The sequence below is a fragment of the Osmerus eperlanus genome, chromosome 7 (genome assembly GCF_963692335.1).
Source record: "Osmerus eperlanus chromosome 7, fOsmEpe2.1, whole genome shotgun sequence".
NCBI lineage: Eukaryota > Metazoa > Chordata > Actinopteri > Osmeriformes > Osmeridae > Osmerus > Osmerus eperlanus.
The window spans coordinates 15,893,826-15,904,400 of record NC_085024.1 but is presented as its reverse complement, the minus strand read 5'-3'; the positions used below and the strand labels follow the sequence as shown (position 1 = coordinate 15,904,400).

Here is a 10,575-nt window from a genome sequence, read left to right as displayed (position 1 = left end):
GTCCCGCCGGCCCTCCAGGCCTGTCCCTGTAAAGACAGAGACAGGTGCAGGATTACACACTGGAAGAAAAGAGCTCAGATCCTCGTCTGGAGCTTGGCTGCGGCTGAAGAAGGCAGGGAAGCAGGTGCTCGGCGCTGCACCCCTTTCAACACCCCCCCCCCCCCATCTCTCTCCCTAAAAATCATTGGCTTTGTTGTGATGGTGGTGGTGGGGAGGCACATTTCCCATCTATTCAGAGAGCTGAGCCCGTTGGCAGCGTCTGGTGCTGTAATTGGAGCACTCGGGCCAAAAAACCCAGAGTGGATGTGTGTCACCCGGCGCCCCGCTACCAAGGTAACGGAGCAATGCACGGCCCCTACCGGCTCCTCCCGGATGCTTTTGTTGTCAAGGACTGTCCCCCCCCCCCCCCTTCCCTCCCCAGGCTTGCCCTCCCGAGAGACTCTGCCGATCACGATTGGACCCAGGCTCTAAACCTCCCCACTCTAAGGCCCGCTCAAATAAATGAGAAATTACAGCCAGAAAATGAATGTGGAAAAAGAATGAGAGAGAAAAAGAGAATGTATGTGTGTGTGTGGATGAGTCTGTTTGGAAGGGATTGAGAGACACAAGACCAGTCTTACCCATCTACCCCCAGCAGATCTGCAGACCGTACCAGCCTCTCTTTCATGTTGACCAGGGCCTGTTTGTTAGTGAGACCCCAGCAGGATCTGAACTCAACCCAGGCTCAGAGCCAGGAGAGCAGGTGCACAACATCCAGAACTGAACCTGGAAACACACTCTGACACACGCAGTCACATCATAACCACAAGGGAAGTGGACAGGTCCTGCCAGGTAAGAAAACCGCATTGAGCCAATTCATTACTGGAAACTGAAAGAGTACTTTCACCAGATCAGTGGGTGAATCGGATGTTAACCTGGGTCCAGTGTCTGCAAGGTTGACATTGTTCTTTGGCCAAGGCTGTGAAAGCTGAAGCTGAGGAATGTCTAGATCTTTCTAAGCCTTTCAATAGAATTGGAAGTTGTAGGCATTCAAGAGTCAGCCTAACGTACAGACAACAAATAACTACAAGTTTTTAACTCATATTTCTCTATTGTTGGTGGCAATCATTTTCTGGCTTCAAGCATATAAAATAAGGACAACTTAATGATGGATGGGTTTGTGTCCTCGTAAGTAATGTTGTGCCTGGAGAGCCTATTAGGTATCAAGCCATATATATCACCTGACTTCTCTGACAGATGACCGCTCCCAAACATCATTAGAAATGTTCAAATTAAAATGGGGTTGCTTAAGGTGCTAACCTGATTATTCCTCATCCCGAAGCTTTTCTGTCTTTTATTAAATGATTACACGGCCATTAGTAAAGGTTCTCATAACCTGATTTGTGAAGGGCAAATAAAATAGATAGCCCCTGGCTGCAATCTTATTATGTCATTAGAGCATGGAGGGATATGCTTACTTTACATACCAACCTAATGCAAATCAATCTACAGCAAAGGCCAAACCTGATCACAACAAGAGCTCCCCACCAATAACATGCAGTCATCCAATACTTGTATGTGGATGCCAAGAAGTACGTTCACTGAAAACCAAATTCGATTACATCTGCAGTCCAGGCTTCAACAGAGCATCAACAGGAACGGAACATGAATCGTTGTGTTCCAGTCCCAGAACTGCTTGCCCAAGCTGGGCTCAGTTGTTCTAGCAGGCTGGACATCCCACATGCCTGTTCTGGGAAGCAGCACTTGCAGCTCGACCGGAGGACTGCCATAGGTGTGACATAACAATCAATATGTTGAAGAATGGAGAAAAACACAAAAGTAAAGGTTATGTGATGGATAGCTAGCGAGTCATACTGACTCATCCATCACACTGCTGTTGTCAAAGAGTGGCACCAAGCTAGAAAAGGGCTTTCTGGCATGAAGAAAAAAACTGGTCATCCCACACCTTCTGTCCAGGAGAATACATCCATCAACGTAACAACAAAAAACAGAACAGAACAAGCCACAATGGATGTTACGGGGGTTTGAAATTCAGAAGCCAGGTCACGTTTAGTGGACCATGTTAGACTGGCCATGCTTGACTCATTCAGTCTTGTTTTATCTATCTGCCCTTATTGGATGTAATTCAGAAACACCTTCCACCCTCCTGTTTGTGTGTGCGCGCTCGACATTGGAGGACATATAGAAGAACAATGGTTGTTGTACCACACTGACAGCAGGTGTCAGCATTGTTAATAGAACAGCCCAAACACAGTGGTTAGGGCTCAGCCATGAAGACATGTTGCAGAATACAAGTCTGTCTCGTTCGGTTTCTTCCCCTTTGTTATGCCTTACATATTACACATCCTTATAAATATGATACAAAAGTATATGAACGCATAATAATACTTGTTTAAAAGCTGAAGCATGGATTAGTCACATGTAGTTCTCCAGTACTGCATGTACAGCTAAGATATTTTACGTCACATTTACAACTCACCTGGATAATAGTGAATACAAAACTAAACCGCGTTTCCTACTGTAACTTATTGGTGTTTCCCTGACAACGGACACATGTCAGAGAACATGAGAGCCAGCCTGGAAGCTGAAAGGCAGGGCTTAAATCAGCTCTTCACATCTGCGGCTACTGACCTGACTGGCACTGCTCTATCACACGAGTGCCAGGTAAACTGATGTTAAATCATGGAAATATACTGTGTTGGGTTCCAGTTTTCTTTGTCACTGTAATGTTTTCTGATCGACTGCCTTATTGGGTGTCCTACAAAATGTCATCAATCACCTGTACATTTGGATTGCATGTTTTTGATTGTGCTCAATTCTGATATTGAATGGGTGACTAATGTGTTCGGAGGTACAATCAGATGTCATTGTTTTTCAACTAAATGACTTCCTGGATCATAGATCGAGCTTGTGCCAGCCTGCGCCGATCCCTCCCTGCCTCTAATGAGATCTGCCGTGATCAGCCATTACAGGAAGTTGATTATCCAAGTGGCATTCTGCACACGCTCACAGGGAACATCCTGAAGGTGACCTTTTCCCGTAACCATAGAAACCACTCTCGTTTCTGAGGAGCACAGCTTGTACACTGACAGGCAGAAAGAGATAGAGCAGAGAGAGCGAGAGAGCGAGAGAGAGAAAGAGAGAGAGAGGGAGAGAGAGAGAGAGAGAGAGAGAGAGAGAGAGAGAGAGAGAGAGAGAGAGAGAGAGAGAGAGAGAGAGAGAGAGAGAGAGAGAGAGAGAGAGAGAGATGCAGTGAGAAAGAAAGACAGACAAAGAGGCTGAGAGAAAGAGGAAGATGGAGAGAAACTGAGGGAGAATGAGAAAATGATGAAAGAGCTTATCGCAAGGGCCATTATCTCCTAACAATGACACTTTGGCATGCCAGCCCATGAGGCCTCTTCCCTGGGTGGTGTGAGGTGAGGCTGGCTCGGGACGTAAACACAGCAATTCAAGAAAGAGCTAGACCAACCTTCATCTAAAAGGATATATTGGTCTTGCTGTTACAATGAGGCTAATTTTCCTGTTTCCTTGATTTCACAGTTAGTTTTATAGCACCAAGACAAGATGAATTTTTGTATTAAGTGATTTTTTTTTGTTTATGAGTTGGTGTAATTACAAAAAAATATTGGCTTGGCTGATTTAACGGATTTTACTGTTATGTAGTTTGATGCCAAACATCTTGCTTTGTAAATAAAAAAATGGCAGGGTTGTATTACGGTAGTTCTCTTTACAGCCCAATGCCAGCTAGAAAGGGAATTTCCGGCAGTCTAGAACATCGAACCTATGATCCACAAAGACCAAACCTTTCCTTTGCAAATGCAGGTTATAGACAATAACTTCATTATCAATCTCACCACATACTCATCTACTGCCAGCTACAACAACACATCTCCAACCACAACACACATGGTGTGTTCTGAGGCTGCGTGTCTCCCAGTGGTTCCAACCATGGCGGTTGATTTGTGAGGGATGTTCAGGGCTGGCTGGGCCTGTGTCAGTGACTCACTGATGAGTCATGCTCGATTATATCTTCACTGGGCCACATACAATACTGTCCTCTTAAGGTATGCTTTTCTGACCTGCAGTGTTTTCCCAAACACTGGACAATGGGTTTCCTGAATGGTGAAGGACTGGTCTGCTGATTGCCTTTTGACAGTTCCTTTGTTCCTATGACATTCTGAGTCATCTACGGCAGGAAGGCTGTGTAGAGAGTTGACCTCTAAAGGTCAACTCAGATGATGGTTAGTCCAAGATTTAGAATAAATAAAATATAGAGGGAGTTTAATTTGTCCTTGGCTTGTACCACCCCCACACATACAAAGAAAGAGATAGACATACACAGTTCATGGGTATTAGTAGATAAGATTAAATACCAGGCGATGGGTGTAGCTCAGTGTTAGATAGTTTGACTGCAGATCAATTGGTCAAAGTCAGAATCCCCCTTGTACATCGCTTTGGACAGAAAAAATAATCTGGTAAAATAGAAATGAAGCCCGTCCAGTCTAAAAGGAATCCTTTTTTTTCCTGTTTGTTCCTAAATGTCTTTATTGTCCATCTCAGAACGCCTCCCACCCTCAGAGCAAGTAGCTATGGAGTGACTAAGCTTCACACTACACGTCAATGGAAGCTCTAAAAATAGTCTGCCTCTGGAATGTGGCCTAAATTCAATCATTCAGTTTCTCTGAGAAACTGCTGGAGGGTGTTTGTGTGGGAATGTTCCATGAAATGTTCCATTATTTTGTTTTTCTATCAGGCTTAATTGACAGTGACATTATCTGAAATGCTAAAAGATGGTAAAGCAGTAGCATTCATTACAGCAGGTTGACTTTCGGACAATGAATAACTGAGAGGCGGGCCACATGTAGTTGTTTAGGTCCTATCAGTCTGAATTCCAACATGACTAACACGAGGAAACATAGTTAACCTTTTCCACATTTACATAAATTCACGGATTTGCCTACTGTCTTTTCTCCACATTTTTGGGTGTAATATCTCACATCCATAGTCTGCTAAAGTGTTGTAATGACCTTCGAAATAATGGCCTCTTGGTTGCCAGTCTCTTGCCAGTCACAACCGCCTCCGCTTTATTGTACCGTAACAAGACAGCTAGATCATTGCGCGTGCGCAGTGTGCACTGTGAACATCTGAATCATCGACGTGCAGACCGAGAGGCGCGAGCTCTGGAGTGATGGGACCCAACTGAAGGAACAGGACCACTCTCCAAACCTGGTTATGACAGGTAGTCTATTTTTTCATAAAATTCGGTGTATTACTAAATTATGTGCAAATAAATGTATCACATTGCATTTGTTATGTAGCGCTGTGAGGTAGAAGATATTGTCTAAATGCACTTCAGATCTGGAGGTTAAAACGTTAGAAAATACACTGACCTGTCATTTTAACCTTCACATTGTAATCCGTCAATTTGTACGGTATGTATTTTCAATGTACTTGGCGAAAAGGTGTTAGTTTCAGGATAAAAACCGAATTTAATGTTTTATGTACTTGACACAATCTAAAATATGTCCACCAAACGCGCTCATACATACACAGATTTTCCATGTCTGTATAACGTGATTGGTATAGTTAACTATCTGGAAACAATTTACGTTTAAATGACGTTAATTCATTATTATCTACAAATAATGAAAGTGGTGTTTATCTCAAGGGAACACGACGAACGTCTGCTCTTAGTATGGCGTCATGTATTACGCCTGTGTCAAGAGCATAGATTCAGCACCATGGACAGCGTTTTGGGTAGCATTCTCCCGAGGAGCAATACCACTGTAAAACGAATTTATGGTAGTCACTTGTAAATCGGATAAAATGGATAGGTTTATACTTGACTTAGATATGGGCAATATATTTGTATTATTATTATATCACAATCTGGATCAGGTGTACTCATCTAGCATACACGTGACTGAATAGATTCAAGTCATGGGTCTTTGTTGACGTGGAAAGGCATTTTCTTCCACTGTTAGGTGAAAAAGGATGTTTGATATGCAGTCCTTACAGTTATTTGCTTCTACCAAAATAGACATGTTATGTTGAACATCCAGTACTGTGTGTTCCTCACAAATGCCTCCATAACATATTGAAAAGGAGGTAGGCAAAGGCCTACAGTACACAACCATAAAAGTTCTCATATCCTGTAATGTGCATTGATCATAACACCGGTTTATACCTAATCTTGCAATCTAGTTTCATGCAGTACACACAAATAATTCAGCAGTGACGTAGGCTACAGGGCCATGGCCCACTGTTATATTCTCAGGAGGAGGCTGACTCATCTGTCAGCTTCCCCCAGCAGCAGCTACACATTTAGCTGCAATGTAATTAACATGTTCTACAGGAAGCACAAGGTCTCCTGTGATCCCGAGCTGAGAGGAGCTCAGACAGGGAGAGGCTGCAACTCCAGTTCAGCCGGGATCCCGTTCACGATCGCCACGCGCCGGTCGCCTCGACGCTGTCCTCTCTCCGACTCGCTCGGCGAAGGAAGAGACAGCTCCACAGCGCGACATTAGGAATCTGAAGGTAGCGATCCCGAAAGGAGCGGCGACGATCCGACGAGCGTAAATCCTTGTGATGATTCCCCGTTTGCCTTGTTCTCCTAGCGGGCAGGCTACATTCGGCCTCATCCCCTAACAGCCGCCCCTCGTGCTTGACTAGCCATATCAAACAAATGGCAGGTGTTGGGCATGCCTGGGCTCAGGACTCCTGGGGGCATGTTGTCATGTGTACCATAACGAGACGCACGGTATCAGTCGAGGTTTCTCCTCCGTAGGACTCGGACTCCCACGTACTCTTTAGCGGGTGTCGTGTCCACCGCCATCGCGAATGAGCACGAATAGAACCCAGTCGGTTTCAGCGAAACGTCGCCGCTCTGTTGGTCAGAGACGACGCAGGCCTTTTTGTCCGACGAAACCTCAGCGAGTTTGGTGGTAGGGAAACTCTGGTGTAGCTCTCACGCTAACCGTGGAAAACAGACGAGAGCTAACTCTCTGGGGGAAGTGTGGCTCTGTGGCCGGATGACTAACAGCTAAGTGTACAGTGTGGGATGTGTTTATCCTGCTTTGGTCGATTTGCGCATTGGGTGTGAGCATTTGATTTTCCGCTTGATCATACTGTAACTTTCAAAAGATTCAGATGATTGGAAAAAATGCTACTCCAAATGTTCTACGAAGGCTTTTTTGTTTGAACATTTTGTAACTGTGCTAATGAAACGACATTACTACAATGGCAGATACCTGATCTTGAGAGTTGTTTGTAGGAGTGTGCACGTGTGTGTGCATGTTTATGCATTTTGTCAAAGACAACAGATGTTGTGACCAAGTATATTTGTTCGTCGCTTGTCTGTGTGTGTGTGTGTGTGTTTCCCTGCATTCGTCAGATGTGAAGCATGACTACCTGCTCAGAGATCTGTGGGCCGGAGTATGCTGAGCACGGCCAGGGCGCGGTGAACAGCCAGTACCAACGCTACGGAGTCCGCTCGTACCTGCACCAGTTCTACGAGGAGTGCAGCGCCTCCATCTGGGAGCGCGATGAAGACTTTCAGATTCAGAGATCGCCGAGTAGGTGGAGCTCTGTCCTCTGGAAGGTGAGCGGGAGCCCGGCTTCATCACGACGCTCTCCGTTTCGGAGTGTCGCGTGTAGCTGACCGGAAATATACTCTTCCATCTTTCTCCCTCTCCCCCCCTCTCCCCCCCCCCTCTCCCCCCCCCCCCCCCTCCGCCCCCCTCCCCCCCAGGTCTGTCTCGCTTTCGGAACCCTGATCCTGGTCTCGGGCCTCGTCACGCTCCTGATTGGCTACGTCACGCCCGCCAAGATCGAGGCGTTCGGCGAGGAGGAGCTGCTCTTCGTGGACAGCCATGCCGTGGGCTTCAACCGGGCTCTGGACGTCTGCAAGCTGACGGGCGCCGTGCTGTTCTGCGTGGGCGGCACCCTGATGGCGGCGGGGTTCCTCCTCTCCGCCTTCGCCAAGAGCTACTCCAAGGAGGAGCTGTACTTGCAGCAGAGGTTCAAGGAGAGGCTGGCTGATCTGCAGGCCGCCGTGAGCCCCATCACCCGAGCCCCCACCCCTGGAGAGGGCAAGGTCCCCATCACCCTGTCTAAAGTCCAGAACGTCCAGCCCAGCTCGGAGACCTGACAGTTAACATGAAGATGTGACGTGCTCGTCGGTGTGCTTGAGTGTGTGTGTGTGTGTGTGTAATTGTGAGTGTGTGTGTGTGTGTTCCTCACAGTCTTCTTTTCTAAGGTCAGCTTACTTGGTTACTCACCTGGCTCCAGTCTGTTGAAGTGTTTAAGTAGCAGTTCGCCCCTCCATGTTGTCTCAGATGTCAGGAAGGACAAAGCCACCATAGAGGCCCTCGTTGGAAGGTCTTGACACATGACCATCCTTCCTCATTTCTGTTGACAAATCAATTGGCAATTAGGCTGTAATTTAGACCTGTGATGAAAAGCACATGCTTTCATCACATCATCCTGTCACATCAGATCAGATATTTCCTTCATGGGAGTGAGGGAGGATGAATGCATGTACAGATATTTGGACAGGGATATGAAATGTTAGCAGCCCTGAAACAATCTGTCCGTGTCTTTGGTGAGGTCATGCTGTCTACCTGGAGCAAAAGCACACGCAAACTCTTTGCCAGGCTATCATTTCACGTCTCGGAAACCCATCTTTTAGTTGGTAACAGCCTTTACACTATTTCATTTCCACTTAGGATTTGTTAGTGAATGTGAATCAGATGCCTTTTCCATTATATGTGCTTAGATGTGCCATCCGAAAATTGTCTTTGTAATAATACTCAAACTAGTCTATCATTGCAACAGTTGGAAGGGAAATTACTATAAATCAATCCCCCCAAAAGACTGTTAACAGGTATGACGTCCTATGTATAAAATAACAGAATCTCATAGCGAGGAAAAGCATTCTACAAGAACCAGATATCTGTGGTTCACCCTACATACTCAATGTGATGGCGCACTGTCGTACACCTCAATAGTCAGGGTAGACTTTCAAAGGTTTTGTTCACTTAAATAATATATTGATTAGTTCAGAAAAATGAACCTCAATCCACCTCTAATGGAAGTTAAGTTATCAAACGGAGGAAGGCTATCTGAAGAACAAATTGAGGGCTGGAGTCCTGTTTTCCGTTGTTCTGCTTCCAGGCTCCCGTCCAGGAAACCACACGATACAATCGATAGGAACAAGACAGAATGAGAGAGCAGCTGTACTGTTCACTGTTATAGTGTTTGGATATAGCTGGCACCATGTCACCAAGTACACTGCTGCTCTCCATTCCTCACCTCAACACTCATTTTCTCACTGATTGAACACATCTACTGTTAGATAAAATATGTGCCACTGTGGGACAGGAAGTCAATACGTGTAGATCATCTTTCATAATGATGATGTAAATGCGTGTACATGCCTGCGACACAGAAAACCTAGGTACAAATCAAACGTTACTGTATGGGATCTGCTCCATGTCATGATACAGTTAACATGTAGAGGTATCACGTACCATTTCATTTGAAACCTTTGATTATCTTCTGAGTACAGTACAGTGAGCAGATCATTGTAGAAGGGTCTAGAACAACTCCTGCACGTAGGTAGGCTGACCTTTCGCTGGATCAAATCCCCTTAAACTCTGCAGTTCCTTTCTCTTATATTTTTCTAGTTGTGAATAACATCATCCCAGGCTAAACGACAAATCCCCTCTTGAGAACAATACATTGGACAAGATGTGTAAACAATCAATAGAATCTTTATAGAAAAAATATCAATCGAGTCCTTCAAGCAGCCAAAAGTTTTAAAACATCAGGGTCATTATTGTCAGGAAGATTATTTGTTCTATTTGTGATTGACATTCTAAAAGTCTAAAATTCATCATATTTTTGGGACAACCTTGGCAGTAACCTCTATACTGTATGAGTGATCAGTAGGTGGTTAAACTGTGCTAATACCGTGTAGTGTCATGTTGTAAATACCTTTGATTTCCATGCAGTACTATTCTGTACGTTGAGCCCCGTGTTTCAAACCATTTCTAAATGTGACAGGTGATCGTTTAGTGAACTCCAAGGGAAAATTCAATCGGTGGTTTCTAACTGTTGGGAGTGAAAACACAGAAGAAAAAAACAAAGATAAAAGAGATATATTAATGTCTAACGTATATGTCTATTTTTAAATTAAGATATTAAAACTTATTTGCAGCCTATACCGTGTTGTTTCATCATTAACCCGAATACTGACTGACGTTTTTCAGTCCGAGCATTGGAGCTGTTCTTTCTGCGTCAACATTTAAACCACCTTTATCTTGCGTAAGGGCTGCTCGCTGAGGGTGAAGTGCTGTGTTCCTGTGTGGAGCTCTGGAAGACAGGTTGTTTCCAACCAGTTCAGGAGGCTGGTGGGGTGGGGGTTGCAGGATGCAGGATGGATGGCAGGGCTAGAAATAAACCGTGACAATACTCAGGGTGCTCGACGATGACTCACAGGTGAACGCTTCTCTCCCTGCGCTCCGTGACTCACCCTCTGAGTTCCACCCTGGATCACTGTAGCAAGGGTGGCGA

The 10,575-nt window shown here is 45.2% G+C and overlaps 1 protein-coding gene across 1 annotated transcript; it reads left to right on the top strand.

The window, feature by feature from the left end:
• The first annotated feature begins 5,103 nt into the window (after window positions 1-5,103).
• Window positions 5,104-10,223, top strand: nrsn1 (neurensin 1). The gene is made up of 3 exons (XM_062465207.1): window positions 5,104-5,239; window positions 7,394-7,600; window positions 7,751-10,223. Exons 2-3 carry the CDS (start codon window positions 7,403-7,405, stop codon window positions 8,147-8,149), a joined length of 597 nt encoding a protein of 198 aa, XP_062321191.1. The 5' UTR covers window positions 5,104-5,239; window positions 7,394-7,402; the 3' UTR covers window positions 8,150-10,223.
• Window positions 10,224-10,575: the final 352 nt, after the last annotated feature.

Bases quoted from the DNA above. Each gene is read 5' to 3' on its own strand.
- nrsn1 (XM_062465207.1), top strand. From the start codon at position 7,403: ATGACTACCTGCTCAGAGATCTGTGGGCCGGAGTATGCTGAGCACGGC. The intron at 7,601-7,750 runs GTGAGCGGGAGC...CCTCCCCCCCAG, and splicing joins GGAGCTCTGTCCTCTGGAAG to GTCTGTCTCGCTTTCGGAAC.